Source organism: Galleria mellonella, unplaced genomic scaffold, assembly GCF_026898425.1.
Source record: "Galleria mellonella isolate WM207_F2 unplaced genomic scaffold, CSIRO_AGI_GalMel_v1 utg32, whole genome shotgun sequence".
Lineage (NCBI taxonomy): Eukaryota > Metazoa > Arthropoda > Insecta > Lepidoptera > Pyralidae > Galleria > Galleria mellonella.
In genome coordinates, this window is record NW_026442075.1 from 2,351,846 (window position 1) to 2,371,009 (window position 19,164).

Here is a 19,164-nt window from a genome sequence, read left to right on the forward strand (position 1 = left end):
AAAGTCCACCCCACATTGTATTCGCGTGGGAACATACTTGGTCTAGATACATGTGAATCCTATTGGATTCTCCCTCTGTCCGTGTCCTAATAATTTCCTTTGTAAAATCTTACGACATCGTGGTATAATATTATACAATAAATTATGGAAAAAGCGGCAGCTCTTCATAGCTCATAGATACCAACCATGTTTGGACCGCGTCGCCTTCAGAAAAAAAGTCAATGCTTATTTATAAAATAAGTAATCCACCATTGTTCGCTATGAAAGATGATATGGGACAAAGATATTGGATGAATGGTATTTTCTATTAAGGGGAAGGGGGGGGGGGGGGGATAATGTCGTCCACATTAGGAACTTATTAATATTAACGTACGAATATTTACCACGAGGTTTCTGTCACAATTATCATCCACTATCCTCTATATGAGAGACCAACTTAGAATGTTAGGAAATGCATAAGAATATGTCCTAATGCAAAATGTACTAAAACGCATAATTATGTATTTTACAATAACGCACTGCCTTTATATCAACTATTGTAAAACTTGTATGATACGAGCCTTTAAATAAATTTCAATATTATACAATTTGAGAATCTAGAACTACCGTTAATTCATACATAATTTGACACATTACCTTAGGTTTGTGTTAGGCCTTATTTGATGGTAAAAATACTATAATAATTTGCTTTAGTAGCACAACTGGCGCAGAATTAAATTATAACTTCTTGCTTCTTATTCATAAAAATTAAAACCTCCTTACTATTACTGTTATGTCACTGTCTTTCAAATTGACAAATTAGCATGAAAGAGAGAGACAAAACAATGCAATATCTAAAGTTTATTAGACGTTTGGCGTTTTTATGAATAAGTGGGTTAGACTTTATTGTAAGTAAATGTATGTATGAGTGTTTAAGGAGACAACTAAATTCAAAGCGGTATGTACTCTCTGATTTGTTGTAGAGTTTCGTGATCGGTGGCTTGTATTAAACGCTCGAACGTCTCGGCTCCCACTTGGTTCTTCAGTGTTTCCAACTGAAATGCAAAATTATTTATTTATTTAAACTTCAACGCAGTGTGATTATAGATAGATAGATTTAGCGTGAATTTACCGAGTACAGAGGAATAACACCCGAGTCCTCAGAAATGGCAACGCATGGGGGGTATCATGGGCGAAACAGTATACTCTGTTATTTCCATGGTACTGCTCATGTCTATAGGCGTTATGACCACTTTCCATCATGGGCCGTACTGCTCATTCTGTTATATAAAAAAAGGCTATAAGATTACAATATTAATCTTATTATAAATACAAACAATTACAAAAAAAAATCGCTAAGAGCGATCTCTTCCAGGCAATCTTTGGAGGAGATAGAGTATAAATATTTTGAATTTGAAAAAAAAAAAACACATACTATATTAAAACTATTTTTATACAAATTAGAACAGCAGCATCACAGAATACAGTGACGAGACAAAAAATGTATATAAAGATACAAATTTTGCCATATTCTTAATTTTATTTTTTAAACCAATTTAAAAATCATTAAATATAAAAAATAAAAGCAGAGAGCAGGAGGCAGGTGATAAACGAGGATAGCAGGGGACAAGAATAAGGGAGTAGGCAGCAAGCAGGTGGAGACTTTGTACAAGAGTAAATTGCTTGGGTACCTCTGTTCCATTCGTGTTTCAACCGTGAAGCAGTTGTGTTTGCATGGCTGTGATAGGACCGGCCATGTTTGGGTATAAAAAAAAAAAAAAGGTGGCGAGGGCAGGGGGTAGGGTTCAGGACGGCGGGCAGGAGCAGTGGATAGCGGCAGGGGGTAGGGCAGACGGCAGACGGTACGGTGCAGGCGCGTACCTGGTGCAGCGTGACGGCGCGCAGGTCGATGGCGTGCGCGGGGTGCGCGGCGGCGAGGCGGCGGCGGCGCAGCTCGTGCGGCGAGTCGCCCGCCGCCGCCTCGCCCCAGCGCGCCGCGCCGCCGCGGCCCTCCAGCGGCGACGCGGGCCGCGACCCCGGCGGCGCCACCAGCCCGCTGCAACAATCAAACAATCGATCATCATCATACCAGCACTTCACTGTACACTGCTAAACATAAAATTTCCCCAGAAGGAGTTTTGCCAGTAATTGCCACGCTCAGTAGGCGAGTTTGCAATTGGGGTGAAAAGGGATTGTTAATAATGAGATTTAACAACCCCATTGCTAGCAATATACGCTATCAGGTCGACGTGCATGCGGTTCCCCTTGAAAACCATAGTGGTTAATTCTTGTTCAATTGATCACTATGAGCCAACAGACGTTTTTTTTTAACGTCTGGTGCTTTGCAAATACTTTATGCAGACCCATACACCTTATGGGAGGTGAACGAGTACTGTGGGAATCCCCCCGTAAGGGTACACCCCCCCGTAGTGTACCCACCAAAAACCAGACGATATACCCTCGAGGTGCCATATGCCGGAAACATGGGTTCGCTTTCGCACTCACCACATCTCCGACGGCACACACCACATCTCCAACGGGTGGGCCAACAGACCTGCCTTCATCCTCGCCTGTCACACTTTACTGGTGCCTCGCCAGTGTATACCGATAGCGCATGCAAGGCAACCATTCCATTATCATCCATTAAAAAAAAACACAAGAAAAGAACAAACTTTGAGACGAAGGAATCTATTTCTATTTCACCTTTTTTTCAATAAGCATTTCAATACTTAGACAAGTAAGTGATAAGCGTACTCACTCTACGTAGGTGCCATTGTCCTCCGTCTTCATGACGTCATTCAACACCTCAGTGAGATTCAGCAATATAGCGGGGAACCGCTCTAACACGGTCGCATTCTGTGTTGTGAGCAGCGCTGCCAATCCCAACCCTGTAATAAGTAACATATGAAATACAGTTTTACTATATATATATATATATTGAGGGCAAAAGTTAACATATAAAATATTTACATATGCAACATCTCATGAATCCATAAGAAAACTGATAAAATTGGGTCAATAAGGCGCGCGTAGTGGCCCTAGTATTGCAGACGTTCATACGCTACGGTAACTGCTTACCATCAATTGGGTCGTATACTTCTGCCACTTGTGGTTTAACAATATTATCATTAAATACTTCCAACTGAATTTTAGAATCAAATAAACAAATTAAATAGCTACTTCAGTTAAGTATAAACACAGTGATTGAATTTTTAAACAAAAATAAAAAATCATTATATCAGACATTATTTAGCTAGGATTTTTGATAATGTTTTAAGAGAGACGCTGCTGCTCATGTCTCGATTATTAAGTTCCCTTAGATGCCTCTTACGACACCAGTGGAAAAGAAAAGGTTTTTTTAATACGGTAAAATGGAAACGCCGCCTGCATTATAGGTATACACTAGCGAGACACCAGCAAAAGATGATAGGTGAAAATGAAACTGGGACTATACGACGGAGAGTTCTAATATCATACTGTGTGTGTAATATGGGTGATGATTATATTTCCACATTATCACGCGTCAAGTCAAGGAAGGGCGAAGTATGGACAGCAACATCTCTCTTAAAATATCTCCAAAGCCTAACTGCGATTGCCAATCCGCATACCAAGCGTGGCAACTACTGGCAACCAAAAAACAGAGGAAAGTATATATTCAGCAGTGGACAGTTAAGGCTGATGATGATTTTATAATGATGATGTGTTGATATGATGATGTTATGATGACAACAATGACGGGTCACGTTATTGCATTAATTTAAATAGATATAGTAACTCACCAACTACCTTCCACCTCTCCACCTGCGTGACTAGATTCATCTTCTCAGTCCAAACATGAAGAAACCGGTTTAACACTTTAACTGGATCTGAATCATACTCGACCAGCCCATTGGAAGCTTCCTGTATCGCTTTATAAAATAGATCCGATGATAGCAAAATCACGCGAGAGACGAGGCAGAGTTGTACAGAGAGTACCATTGGAAGGTCATCTCCTTCTAGAAGACAGCTAGAAGAAAAATTTACAGAGTATTATCATTAAGAAATTATTATGTACTAGCGGCCACCCCGGCTTCGCACGGGTGGATATTTTTACATTTTAAAAAGTGGTTATTGTGACATAACGATAATAGTTGGACATATAGTATCCCAAAGTTTTTTGTAGTTATTGATATTTTCTTCAATATTGTAGAACATACTTTTGTTCTATCAGCAATAGTTTCTGCAGCGTACGCGACAAAAGATATTTTACAGCATTTTTTACACCTTGAGTTACTTTTCTAAGTAAGAATCCCTAATCTTTTCTAGTAATAAATGTAGCCTATGTTACTCAGGATTAATGTAGCTTTCTAATGGTGAAAGAATTCTTGAAATCAGCGAAGTAGTTTTTGAGTTTATTCATTACAAACATTCATACACACAAAAATACAAATCCTTCCTCTTCATAATATTAGTGTAGATATTGTTACGTGGGTTACTAAGTAGTACCTGAAGTACTACACTGTAGCCCACGTAACGGGTAGGGATGGAATAATATAGCAATATCTATATGTCTATAGTTTCAATATATATTGATTCGATAACGTATAAATAAAATATCATTTATTTAATATCGGAATGAATAACTCGATCGAAATGAATATAAATATCCGAATGATATGCGCGATATAGAAATAAATAGTGACCAATTTTTCCGCCGCCTATGTCCAGATGAAATAGTACATTACTACAGCGGCCAGAAACTGAGGCATTGATGAACGAACGTGCAAATGTGGGACGAGGGGTAGCCGAGGCACACATTCGTGAATCCATCAATGCCTAGTTGTGACCAAGGCTTGTATAGTATAATACTTTTCTCAAACAATGCGCGGAAATCATAAACACAATTTTACTTTTTACGTTCAATGACGAATAACGAACAATAATAATTTTTCACGAGCCATAATGTTCCTGTTTTTTTTTTTCAATAAACAGTTTTCTATTTGCAAGCCAGTTCGAAATTTCAATAAAACCTTTTATTAGTTACCTCCTTGGTAGCCATGTTTCGAAGTAAAAGGTCAATCCATTTTTAAATTACAGGACAGATATGAGTTTACATAGTAATTTATCTGGCCGCAAAACACGACAGATATGGATTTTCATACAACTTTTGCCGGCCGCTGCCCGCATGTATCTGGCCAGTACGGCAATTTTGATCTATCTCGAAGAAGATTGTTAAAATAATGCTCACATTTCCAAGCATATTTGAGAACACAATATATAGATATCGGAGCGGTACCGAAACAATAAAATTTCTAAGATTAAGAGACACCAATAATCCTTTACTGATGATTTCCTTTTTTTTCAATAAACAGTTTTTTTTCAATTTTTCTATTTGCAAGCCAGTTACCTCCTTGGTCATGACACTGATGTTACTAATGAGGTATAGCTAGTAATGTATTCTGTTACAATGGGGATTAGATTGGCCTCCGGGCGATTTCCTTTGGAAACCATCATGATTTGATATCCATTCATGATAAATGTATATACTTGAACAGAAATCAAACAATACTTACTGAATAACCCTAATTAGAATAGGCCATATAACTTTAACGCCCAAAAACGTGTTCCTCTCTGGAAACGATACACTAATACAGATCTCCGCCATCTTTAATACGGTAATCACTCCCTCAGTCCGCATATCACTCAGCATGTCTTCCAAAAGAGCCATACACTTCCCGCCAACGCCCGAGAGAAACTCTTCTGGGCATAGCAGAGTGTATGCTTGCATTATATAAACCACTATCCGGAGGTGTTCGGTTGATTGTTCTGTAAGACAAGAGATAATAATAATAATAATCGGGCATTCCCGAGGGTATTTTTTGCAGATGTCACTACTCCGCATGACGAGAACCTTGTGAAAACCTATCCCGAAAATAATAAGAAATATCTTGACTTGGCTCATGGGGTGATCAAAATGTAGAGGTACTTTCAATGGAAAGCAACCCAATCATTCTGTCAGTGAACAGTCTTATCCCAACCAGTCTGGAATAATACCTCAGACGATTGAGATTCTGGGACAAATCTCTTCCGAGAAAGAACCAGAAAGCAGTACTCTTGGATATTACTCGCATAGTAATGGTTTCACTCTCTGGAGCCCTGAACCCCGGCCAACTATGCCTCTGCCAGAGGTTTGATTGCCATCTTCCCTGCTTAAGAGAGGACATGTGAAATATTATAGATGAAGAAGTTATGTGGTAACAAAAATAAGAAAATACAATCGAATTTAAAATCTTCATTTTTGAAATCGGTTAAAAAGGGGACGCCAGTATACAGCTATGTAGGAGAAATTTAGATGAGAGAGGTACATATTGTCTTCGTATGGTAAACATAGCATTACTTTTGTCTTACCTAATATAGGGTACAAGTTTTCGGCAAGTTGCAGCGTCGCTGGATCAGCAGCGTGCGAGGTTTCCAATATAGCCAGCCAAAGCTCTAAAGCATCTTCTAGAAGGTAAACATGCGCCGGCTCTGTTAATCTAGTTGACTCGTTCACTACGCTCAGTATCCACGGTCGAATGTTTGGTGTGCATTCACCAAGAGCCTACAAAGTCACAAGTCACTATTAATCTTAATTCATAAATATTATCGGCCCATATGCAGATATTAGGACTTTTTGCTGGTGAGCAAACTTATCCAGCTGCACTTGTGGCATTATACGATCACAATGGTATTAATCAACTACATCCACCATTTACCAAACCTAACTTCATCATATCATCCGTCTACTATCCACTGCTGAACATAGCCATCTCGCAATAGGGGAGCTTTGCCAGTAGATGCCGCAGGCATTGGCAGGCAGGTTGGCAACTGCAAATTCTTTTGGAGATGTGATAAGTGCGAAAGCGAACCCATGTCTCCGACATATGGCACCTCGAGGATCGTCTGGTTTTTGGTGGTAACACCCTTACAGGGGGATTCCCACAGTACCCATTCACCTCCCACAAGGTGTATGGGTCTGCATAAAGCATTTTCCAGATGTTAAAAAAAAGTTGGCAAATGCAATTAGGCTATGATGATGTTCTAAGAGAGACGTTGCTCATTAATTTCACCAACTAATTCATTCGCCACTAATCACCTCACTTAATTTGAACAAATGCCGAGTTCATACCACAGCGCTGGGACACGTTTATATCGCACTAGCAACTTGTATTACCTCAAAATAAAAATCACTAACTCACTATTTACCATTTCACTACATTACTCGCCACTCACCACTCACACACTTGTCACTTCCTCACTTGCAACTGATCACCTCACTCCCTTACCCCGACTCACCTTAAGTAGATGTACCACAGCAGACAATGCAGCAGCCCTCAGCATATTGTGCGAGGCGGCGTGGTTCCACAGTTGCGGCAGATACGAGAACAGCGCGCCGGTGCCTCCGCCGCGGGCTACACTAGCGCCACAGCGCTCCATCACGTACGACACTACGTGCAACACATGCATCTTCGTATCGCACTCCTCGGATTCCACCTAGAAAGAAAGTCGACTTATGTATTTATACAATAAAGCAACCGGCTACGATAGACTATGAGTATTAATAAGGACATAGGCTACTTTTTATCCCGGTTACATGGACGAAGTTACGGGTAAAAGCTAATATACCAATAAACTATAAAAAAAAATGCAACCATACTATATTTACATTTTTATATTACTTTGTACTGTGTTCATAATAGAATCCAATTATTACAGATATTTAATTAGCATCACGAATCTACGACATAGTGAATCACTTACCAATAATTCATAAAGTGCTGCAATCGCATGCGGTGCGTACGGCGCAAATTGATCAACGTCGAAGTTGAAATCGTCTATAGTACTTCTCAGCGCTTCAGCGGCTGCAAGCTTCACCGCTGCATCTTCGTCCGCTCGGGAAAGCGGTTCGAGTAGAGCTTCGTACATTGCCGGCCGTAGCGATTGGGATGCACGAACGCCACACCATTGGCCTGTGATGAACGTAAACTATATTGAAATGTTTAAATAAAAAAATACTTTTCTCAGGTGGCAAACATATGTACCACGTACGTACCCACCTAATGGTAAGCGGTTACTGTAGCGTATGAACGCCAGATACCTCTGTCCCATTCGTGTTTTTTAAACCGTGAAGCAGTTGTGTTTGCATAGCTGTGTTTCGGTTTAAAGGCTGGGATATGGCGTGAAATTACTGGGTACAGAGGAATAACATTTGAGTCCTCAGGAATGGCAACGCATGGGTGGTATCATGGACGAAACAGTATACTCTGTTATGTCCATGCTACTGCTCATGTCTATAGGCGACGGTTACCACTTTCCATCAGGTAGGCCGTCAGCTAGTTTGCCATTCTAAGTTTTATAAAAAAAAAAGTAAATTATCAATTTTTACCTATAGTCATATAGGTATGAATTCCTATCTCTTACAAACCATAATCCATGCTATGCGTAAGTCTAAAAATTAGAACTGCATACAAGGAATAGTAAAAAAAGAAAACATTATTTGTAATTATACCGACGTTCTCCTTTAATACTCACCAATCAATTGACATACTCTTCTTCTAATAATCCTATAATTATTATCTTTGATTTTCAACTCTTGACTTAATACATTTGTAAACCATTCGTCAAAATCAACCTGCAAACGAAATTGTTTTTATTATTTTCTTACTACCAAAGTATTGTACAATATATCATATTTTTTATATTAATGTTATATGTACACTATATTAATTTATATTATTATTCATGTTATATTATTATTCATTTTGTTAATATCTTTACTCATATAATGACATTTAATAATTTAATTATATTTTAATGTTTATCAAACACAAGGCATGCTGTGGTTGCCTATAAATGTAAGAACAGTAAGATCTAATCTACCAGTGTATTGTATTAAAATGTTTAGCTGTATCTTATGTTGGTAATCCTATAAATAAATAAATAAATTTCTTTGATTTTTTTTTCTGTCAATTAACATCTAAATCGCTTCGATAATTTAGAAATAGAAACATGATTATTCTATTAGTATTATCCTTAATATTATATATGTGAAAGTTGCTACTATTTCACTATTTAGTAGATTATGATACTAAGTGTTAAAACACTTTTTCTTAACCATCTGTATCCATATATATCCACTTACTAATCACAGTATAAAAAAAAAAACCAGTAATCCAATGAATATTCCAAACAATAAGACCTCAGTATACATTGCACTGTCTAAAGAAATTTGTTGAACAACTGGTATGAAACACTTTCATTTTTTTAGAGTGTGACATATTATTATATATGTAGATCTCAAAGTTAACTCACGTCGTCATACAAGTCGAAAGCCGCCAACCTCACTGCATTGTATATCGCGTCCTTCTTAAGTATGGCGGGGAGATCGTCGGGCGATATTTGTCGCTGCTGCAACGATGCAAGTAGCCGCACCAGCTCGGGTGCCAGGACGTTGCGAAATTGGAATAACTCCATAAACAAGGCCTCTGTACATGGCTAAAATTATATATTTTTTTTTTAATTTTATACTTTAGTGTTTCTGCTATAAATGATATGTATTCGTATAGCTGTTTCGGTTTGAAGAGTGGAGTATGGTAATGAAATTACAGTGTATAGAATTACAACACCTTAATCCTCAGGAATGGCTATACATGAAGGGTATTATGGGCGACACAGTATACTCTGTTATGTCCATAGTTCATGTCTATAGACGACAATTACCACTTTCCATCAGTTTGTTTGCCATTCTAAGTTACATTTAAAAAGAAAAATTGTTGGGTCCTACATTTTATGATCATAATAGGATCTACTCCTATTATCATTCATGCAATTCACAATGATGATGATCAAATTAAAATATTAAGTTAAGAGATAGGTCTAGAGAAATGACGTCTTGGAATCGACGCCATTATATGTTGAGTACTGTACGAATATATGAGTATATCATAAGGTAACATGCGAGTAATCCCTGCAGTATTGCAGTTTCACGGCTGCACTAACCGATTATTATCCGAAGGGCTATGTTTGCCTTACTTCGTGTATTAAAAAAAAAAACTATCCTAAAAAGAAGGAGGAGGGTAAGCAAGCTGAAGTGGCAATGGGCTGGTCACATAGCTCGAAGAACCGAGAACCGATAGGGGAAGCACGGTTCTTGAGTGGCGACCTCATACAGGCAAACGCAATGTAGAAAGACAGTCAGTGGATCAGTTCAGTTGCAGGTAGCTCAGGACCGTAATTTATGACAGTCTATGGGGAAGCTTATGTCCAGCAGAAGACAAAAAATGGCTGAAATGATGATGATGATGATACTTAATGGCTTAATTTAAGGATTCCCTGGTAAACAAATTATTATATTAAAAACTTACTCTGAAACACCAAAATACCCAATTATAAATTGCCATCTTACCCTCAAACTATACTTCCAGGACTCTCCGGCTTCATCGGTGGCGAAGCTCTCCGGTTCTGCATCCCACAACGCCAGATCATCAGAGCTGAGTAGGAAGTAATGCGTGACCAGGTGTCGACACATGTGGCACACTGTATTAGGATCTAATACCTCCGATTTCACTTGGTGAGCTTGTAATGTCACTGAAATCATTTATAAGTATGTCATGAAAAAATACTTCACATTTCACAGTTATGGCAATAGTTATACATATTATATTAATATACAATTCACTGCCTTTCAATTTAAATGAAGTAAGCAATTTAAAACAATATAAATTTAAAAATGAACTATTCAAAGTCGTTAAGCCACGACCCAAAAAAAGTCTAAATTTTTTTTAATAAAGTAATTTCTTCAAAAATCTCCATTAACAAATATACGAAAACACATACACATTACTCAAGATTTAAAATCTCACTGTCTTATAAAAATAAAATACTTACATGGCTCCTTGATCTGATCCATTCCCTTTGGCAACTTATATTCGACACACTGCAATATTCCCTTCACAATATTCAAACATTGTATAGTAAACCTCCCGTAAATAAGAGACATGCCTTGTTCCGTGAAGCAGTAATACAATGCGAACTCTAAAGACGGTCGAATGAGAGGCACGTACGAGAATGGATGAAAACATAGCACACCGAGGGCCACTTTCGTCAGATGTATTATGAACTTCTCACACAGCTCCAGTGGATGAATACCTCGACCCTTAAGAAGCTTTCCTAAAAAAAAGACAGTTCAATTACGTCAAAGAACCTTAACCTGGTACTAAACTAGCGGCATGACTGATATATGAAGGTATTATTTATATATTTAGACAGAAAGTGGTTGTTATGTATATTATTCACACCCACGCCTATGGTTTTCTTCCTGCACCGCATAATGCAATTGCAATATATATACATATGGGTAACATGGGCGCAACATCAGGTAGGTCGTCAGCTTGTTTGCCATTCTAAGTTGCATAAAAAAAGAAAAAAATATATACATTACATTTGAAGAACGAAATATATTTAGAAAGGCCGAGTGGTACGTGCCCACCCCAGAATTCGAACGAAGCTTCTCATAGACATTCCTGAGAGTACATATGCACCTTTTTTAAGAAACTTGGCTCTCCTATAAAATAGTCTTACACTCACCAACGATTATAAAGTTATTATTTTCGCTCTTTTCTCAAAACTAGAAAGCTTTAAGCTTTCTAGGTTTGAAATCACTTTAAGGTCAATTGATAGCTTGCATATGTCCTACCCTATTGATATTTAGAGATAATAATATACAATAGCAACCATCAAGTTAAAAAAAAATCTTAAGACAACAATAAATTTATTTTGAAACATTTAATAGGAAATAACATTGTCCAATAACCCTGGTCACGGCACCACATCGTCATGGTATATTTATGTTCCCCGATCCCTCATTCCACTTTCCATCAACTTGTCAAACTAGTTTATATTCTGATATAATAAAAAAATATATTAAAATAACTTACTGCACTCTAAGCTAGTTTTAGCTCTATCAAACACAACATTCAGAAACGCAATAGCGTCTTGACTCTCATGTGCTTTCTTGAAACCAAAGACGGTAAGTTTCCTCAGTATCCTCAAACAAAGAAGAGCCTTTTCCAAATGTTCAGTGATCAATTCTGTAGCTGCGCCTTCTTGAATGTGCCGAAGGAATAACTCGGTATTCTCGTGCCAAAGGTTGAGAATGAAAGCGTATACTGAATTGGTTAACTCCTAAAACAAAAAGAAATCCTTTTATTTCAATTACTAATATAAAATTGTGACTAGACATATCTATAGATATCTGTACATGAGAAATGTTAAAAAAAAAAGAAGAGGTCATAATTACACCAATAAATGTCAAAATAATATACAGTGCAACACTCTATATAAGCAACTCATTTGAACCAATATCAATAAAAAAAAAATTATTGGGAAAAGTTATTTATAGGGAAAAAAGGAATATAAAAATAATTTACCGTCTGGAAAATATTTTTACTTATTTCTTTTACAAAGCCGAGTAAAATAAATAAAATGTCAAGAATGTTGCTTATAGAGAGGTTGCTTATATAGAGCGTTCACTATATTTTAAATTTTTATATGTCTGTCTGACATCACCCAAAAACTACTGCACCAATTAGAATTACTGTTAGATTCAGTTTTCACAGTTGTGTCCCTGAAGAACTAGTGTAAAATTAGGTGTATGTTTCATTTTGATGCGCCATCTAGAAGCAGTTTATTTCATTGGTTTACCTACTTCCTTTAAAGGCTACGCTTTTATCAATAGATTCTTGCCACTCACTACGATTTTCAACGAATCTCTTCAGCTCTTGATACGACACAACACCAACTTTTTCCTTGATCTGCCTGATGTAACTATGTCTTGGTTTCCATTTTCCCCTCTTTCCTTCTATCTTACCTTATATTATAATATTCATAAGTTCATCGTGTCGTATCAAGTGTCCTAACATTTTTTCCCTTCTGACCACAATATATTATATATACATATATATTTATTATAGTCCAAAAAGTCAACATGATAAGTAGCAATAGTCCGGCCACACAACTCAGTACATAAGGGAAAGAGATTCTTTATTCAGCATTGTGAACTAATTTTCGCAAAATAAAAATAATATACAGATTTTTCTAACCTTGGTGGTCTAGCGGCTTAACACAACGATTTACCTTCCGATGGTTGCTGGTTCGACTACTGTACAATAAAAACATTTGCATTCATGAGTATTTATATTTGTACTGGTTTGGATGTTTACTACGTACAATATGTATGTATTTAAAGACTAGTCTACCAATTATCTAGAACCCATAATACAAACTTTGCTTAGTTTGCAACTAGATGGCGCTGTGTGATATATCCAGTAGTATTTACTTGACCCATATGATTTTGTTATAAATGAACACACCTGAAATGTCCGCCGATCACCAATAAGTCTTTTAGAGGCCAACGCTTTGACGACGTGATGAAATATTAATAGTGATCTATGCTGAACTAAAGGCTGGGGTGCCTTCAATGCACCTACTAATTCTGGAACCAAACTAGGCCAATTTGTTGGACAGTCGAACCTGAAAATGAGCTGCACTTAAAACACGTTGTTTTAGTTTAAGTTGATATTTTTCTAAGGAAATAAATAAATAAAATAAAAAAAACAAAAGAAAGAAAACGAAACTTTTCTTTATGGTTTAATTATAGCTTTATTTTAATCTTTTAAAGATCCATTATTACTCACATTAATAATTTTTTATTGGATTAAAATACTAGCACTTTAATTTTATGTTAAATTTAATTTAATAAATATACATACCTAGCAATTTTTGAAATTAGAACAGCCTGTTGCATCGCAATTTGAGCGACTGGTTCATTCAATATACTCGTTGTTAGCAAACCTTGCCTCAATTTATGTTTTTCATCGTCGGCGATGGCATTGGGTGCATTCCGTCTCCAATATCTGTCAACTCCATTCTTGAAGCACATCACAGCCAGCCATCGGACATTGATATCAATGGAATGGTTGGAAAGTACATCCTTAAAAATATCAATAAGTTTTTAATTACAAAGAGTATCAATCTTAATATCTAGTAACAGTATTTGAGAAACTAGTTGAGGGTGCGAAAATAAAGAAAGGGAGGGAATATGTCTTGTAAAATATTACGATATGTTACAGGAGCTAGAAAAAGGGTTCGAGCAACGCGTTACGGAACATTGTTTTATTTATTTAAATACAAAATAATTGCTGCACTTACAGTCATTTAATTAACGATTCATTAGGGGCTATTAACGACGAATACATCAATTATCATTAACTAATATGTCATTGGTGTTAATTTAATGGACTTCTCTAAGTAAGACACTAAGAAATTAAAATCTACCAAGTTGGCAATCTTTCAATCTTTTTTCATTTATGTTTTAGGTAAAAATGATCGCTTAGGTGTTATAACTTTTAAGGAGGGTAGAAGGAAAACAGAAAAATGTTACGGCGCAATACATAGAAATGGAGAGTAAACAATCTAAAAGATTTAAAATAGAGTAAAAAATTGCGTTACGTAATACGTGGACGCCCCCTAATTTTCATCAAGGTTGAAATGTGAATATAATATTTGAACAATTCATACAAATTATATATCACCTACACTATACACGGTGAAGTCGAAATATTTAGTATCCTTATTAAAAGAGTTTATTGTTAAACATTTAAATAAAATATGGGTGTAAAAATCACAAACATTTTGAAACTTTTTTTTTATTCTAACATGAAAATTGGACATAACTATATGTCATATTAATATTGTATTGGTACCATATTAAAAGAGCTCCCAGCACAGATTGGACTACTCCTTCATTTCCAGTGGCTGTAGTGAGATTTGACTAAGGGAATTTAATTATCAAAGGATGGGCATCAGCTTGCCTTTTAAAACATCACGAAGTATTGACACGCTAAGTATTGACAAAACCCCCCAATGTGGAAGCCTATTTTCAGCAGTGGACAGTAAATGGCTGATACAACAATGATAGGGTGTTAATATGATATTAGCCTCACATACCTATGGGAGCCTAATTACTTTCATGTATAATTTTTTTTTTATACAACTTAGAATGGCAAACAAGCTGACGGCCCACCTGATGGAAAGTGGTAACCGTCGCCTATAGACATGAGCAGTACCATGAACATAACAAAGTATACTGTTTAGCCCATGACACCCCCATGTGTTGCCATTCCTGAGGACTCAGGTGTTATTCCTCTGTACCCAGTAAATTCACGCCATATCCCACCCTTCAAACCGAAACATAGCCATGCAAACACAACTGCTTCACGGTTGAAACACGAATGGGACAGAGATACCCAAGCAATCGACTTTTGTACAGTCTCCCTCTGGTAAAGATTCTTCTGTATATATGATTTACTACAACTTTAAATTTTATTTTCCCTCAAGCACAGATGCAATTGATTACAATATCATTTCATGTTTATGTAAAGAACTCCCATACAACTTTCAATTCCACAATACTATATTCACTAGTTTAATTCTTCAAGACAGTATTAGTTCTATTAAGCAGATACAACTTACCAATAACACAGAATAGAAACCAGGTTCTATCTCCCATTCTTGAAGTTTCTTCTCAGCTGGTTTCAAGACTTCAGTGTCCTGGCTAGTTGCACGGTTTAGTGTGTCCAGCACTAATGCATAGATGTTTGGATCCATGATGTCAATTACCTTTAAAGAAATTACTCGCCATTTATTAACTTACTTCAATTATTACTAAACAAATGCACACTAGACACTATACAAACAGAATGAGCAGTTATTCTTATAAATAAAAGATTGATTGCCATTACCATAGACAATACTATACTAATACCACCACTAAATAGCTATCATAGACAAGATAATAAAATTCACATTAATGAATTTTTGATATATTAGGTTAACCCTTCTTTGCATGATTTTTTTTTTATTGGTGAAATAAATCAAGGTGGTATAATTCATGTTCAAAAATAAAGGAAAAATGGTTAAAAAAAATAAATTTAACAGCTATATTTTTTTTCTGCAATGAACATTAAAAATGTATCCAGACTCAAAGTGAACTTGTTCTTTTATATTTTAATTTTTTGGCATTCAATGTTATGATGGAAATTTCCACCATTATGCAAAGGGTTAAATTTGAGGGGATGGTAAGAGAGGGTAATGTCAAATGATAGAAAAGATGCAAGTAGTACCCAGTTTCCTAATCAGGAACAATACAGAGATCTATCCCAATTCTTTTGTATTATGAACTACAATGGCAACTAGTTATGAGGTAAATATCTTAATGCTATTGGTTACTTTCTAATACCGAGCCATGTGGTCCCAGAATAGAATAGGACACCCCTTCTTTTCGTGGATGTAATAAGAGTTGAGTAAGGGAGGGTTAGGGATGGGCAGAAGCGTGCCTCTTAAAAAATCACCAAAGACTGACTGCAGTTGCCAATCCGCTTGCCAAGTGTGGCAATTACTGGCAAGACGCCCCCAAGGGGGAGACTTGTTCAGCAGTGGACAGTTAAAGGCTGATATGATGATGATGATGATTGGTTACTTTCAGATGGTCCTTGCTAAATATTTTAATTACAAAAAAATTCTTTCCACAAAATTATTATATGTAAAACTAAATATTTGAAACAATCTTTTATTTTTTTAATTCTTTCTAATAAGAAATCTCAAATATTTTTTTTTTATCTCCACACTGATTTTAAGAAAATTTAACATATATCTGTATATTACAATTAAAAAAGAGTTTTGAGGTTCTGGTTCTAAACAATTAAGGGTTTGGTATACATTTTTATTCCAGAATTTTAAGACAAGAAATTAAAGACAATGTTTTTAAATTTTTACTTTTTTCATTATTATGTACTTATTTCTATATAATTTCCAAAATTGTTTAATAAAAAATGCTGAGATGTTTGGGGTTCTTGTTTATTAATAAACTAATATCAAGTTAATATTAGTTTATTTACAGTTAGTGAATTTACAGGGTACAGAAAAATAACATCTGAGTCCTTAGGAATGGCAACGCCAGAATATCATGGGCGAAACAGTGTAGTCTGTTATGTCCATGGTACTGTTCATGTCTATAGGCGACGGTTACTACTTTCCATCAGGTGGGCTGTCAGCTTGTTTGCCATTCTAAGTTGCATAAAAAAAAGAAAATGGTATCATTATTAAAACATGTAATTTTTTTTTATTTTCAATCATATATTTAAGTAAATTGATCTTAATTTAACCCAACTTTCTATTAAATAAAACCAAAATCATTTCAAATTTTCTCATAAATAGAATAAGAATTCAGCAAGTTAATACATTTATAAAATAATGTAATGAAAAATAATCACAAATTTCTAGAAAACATAAAAGTAAATTTGTACATATTTTGTTGTAACACTAAACATAACCTAAGTTTGAGAATTGTCATATTGTAATAATTCTCTTAATCAAAATATTACACCATGTGAAGATGATTGGGGAAGTCCCATAATTAAAGCAACATACATAAATATGAATATATCAATGAATGTTACCAATTACTTTAAGCAGTTTGTTATACTACCCAATAAAAATTTAATTTATTTAAGAACTAAATAAAAAATGTGGTATACATATATTTTTAACTATAACCTAATCATAATATTTTATTAATAATTTACTGTTTCTGTCTTGAAAAACAATTGTCAAAGAAAAAGAAATATATTTGACTCTTTTTTTTTTCTTTCATTTATACTTGATTCCTTTTCCTTTCCAAAAATTAAAATGAACTTTTGACATATGGAAAAAGCTATCTAAGAAACAATGTTTCCTAACAATAAAAATTTTGTTCCTTTTTTAATTATGAGTAACTTGAAATATCACATCAATATAACTAAAAGGTACCTCAAGTTAATGTGCAGCATGCTTACTAAAGATGCAAAATTATGCACTTAATAAATGTTTACTATTTACACAGAATACTAATAGTTCCAATTCATTGAATGACAATAAACTGAAATAATAAAAAAAAAGTATATATGTATATACTAATACTAAGGAACATAAGAGAAAGAAGTTTTTTATAACTCATCATTACATATCTAAACAAGAAACTGTTCATTTGTTTCTTTTTTCTTTTCAAATGTGTTTTTAAAAATGGTAATACATATACCCATTATCAACTTTTACTTACATCTACTACTATAAGAATATAAATTTTCATTTAATTATCTATAAACATGTATGTTACATATTCTAATGCATTTAATTTGAAATTATATAAGAAACTCCTGATAAATATTAATTAAATAACCTGTATTAATAGTGTATTTTTTTTATAAATTTACATATGCATATTGACATATGTGCAAATATATGGAGATTTTTTTAATCAAAAATTGTATGCTTATTAACATAAATCAAAATATTATTATTACACATACTTCCTAAAATGGTTAATTGCTTATATACATAAAAATCCACTTTTACATAGCGGATTGAAACCTAGACAGCGTTATAAAAATTGAAAAAATGCCGGTATTATTAAATACATAAATTTATATTTTACAAAGTAGATAATTTTAAATTTTATTGAACTACTAATGATATCTGTAACAAAACCGTAATAATATAATTTATACTTACTTCTCACCCTAAATACACCGTGAACATAACATAACCTAACACAATTGCGTAGGATTATGTATCCTACGACACGCCAAAATTCAACCAGTATTCATCAATACTGAAACATATAATTAATTACAAATACGACTTATGCATCAACGAAATAAATGAACAAGTTTGCAAAGCTAATCATGACGAAAAACCGATCAAAAAACACGACAAAATTTACTATCCGGAAAAAAGCACTTTGATTGTCAAACTTGACATTTGACTTTTGTTAAAAAAAGTATACGTATAGTAACTATGTATAGCTTTGATAAAATAGGTAGTCTACTATTAAACTGACTGTTCCTTATCAGAAGGGGTGAATAGCGTACATTTTTTAACTTTAACATAGATTTTCATATTATATCTGAATTAACATGAGACATGAAATATATTTATTATACGGTTTGTGACTAGTTGAACATGTTCAAAATAACAGATATGGAGTATATTTCTTTATTTGAAAGTACAATACTAAAAGATTAGTTGTTTCTATATAGGTACCCTGGACATGTTTTTTCACCAATAATATGG

At 35.0% G+C, this 19,164-nt stretch overlaps 1 protein-coding gene across 2 annotated transcripts; it reads right to left on the reverse strand.

The window, feature by feature from the left end:
• Nucleotides 1–315: 315 nt before the first annotated feature.
• On the reverse strand, nt 316–18,851 carry LOC113510831 (importin-11). 2 transcript variants are annotated; one of them, XM_052896216.1, is made up of 18 exons: nt 18,604–18,851; nt 15,529–15,675; nt 13,767–13,987; nt 13,368–13,527; nt 11,934–12,180; nt 10,885–11,166; nt 10,403–10,584; nt 9,310–9,492; nt 8,530–8,629; nt 7,759–7,967; nt 7,294–7,491; nt 6,367–6,559; nt 5,532–5,784; nt 3,759–3,985; nt 2,738–2,867; nt 2,018–2,035; nt 1,861–1,916; nt 316–1,034 (listed from the first exon to the last, which is right to left on the reverse strand). In XM_052896216.1, exons 2-18 carry the CDS (start codon nt 15,661–15,663, stop codon nt 883–885), a joined length of 2,946 nt encoding a protein of 981 aa, XP_052752176.1. In that variant the 5' UTR covers nt 15,664–15,675; nt 18,604–18,851; the 3' UTR covers nt 316–882. The 2 variants fall into 2 exon arrangements, with proteins under 2 accessions (XP_052752176.1, XP_052752175.1); XM_052896215.1 differs by having other exon boundaries at nt 1,861–2,035.
• Between the last annotated feature and the right edge of the window lie 313 nt (nt 18,852–19,164).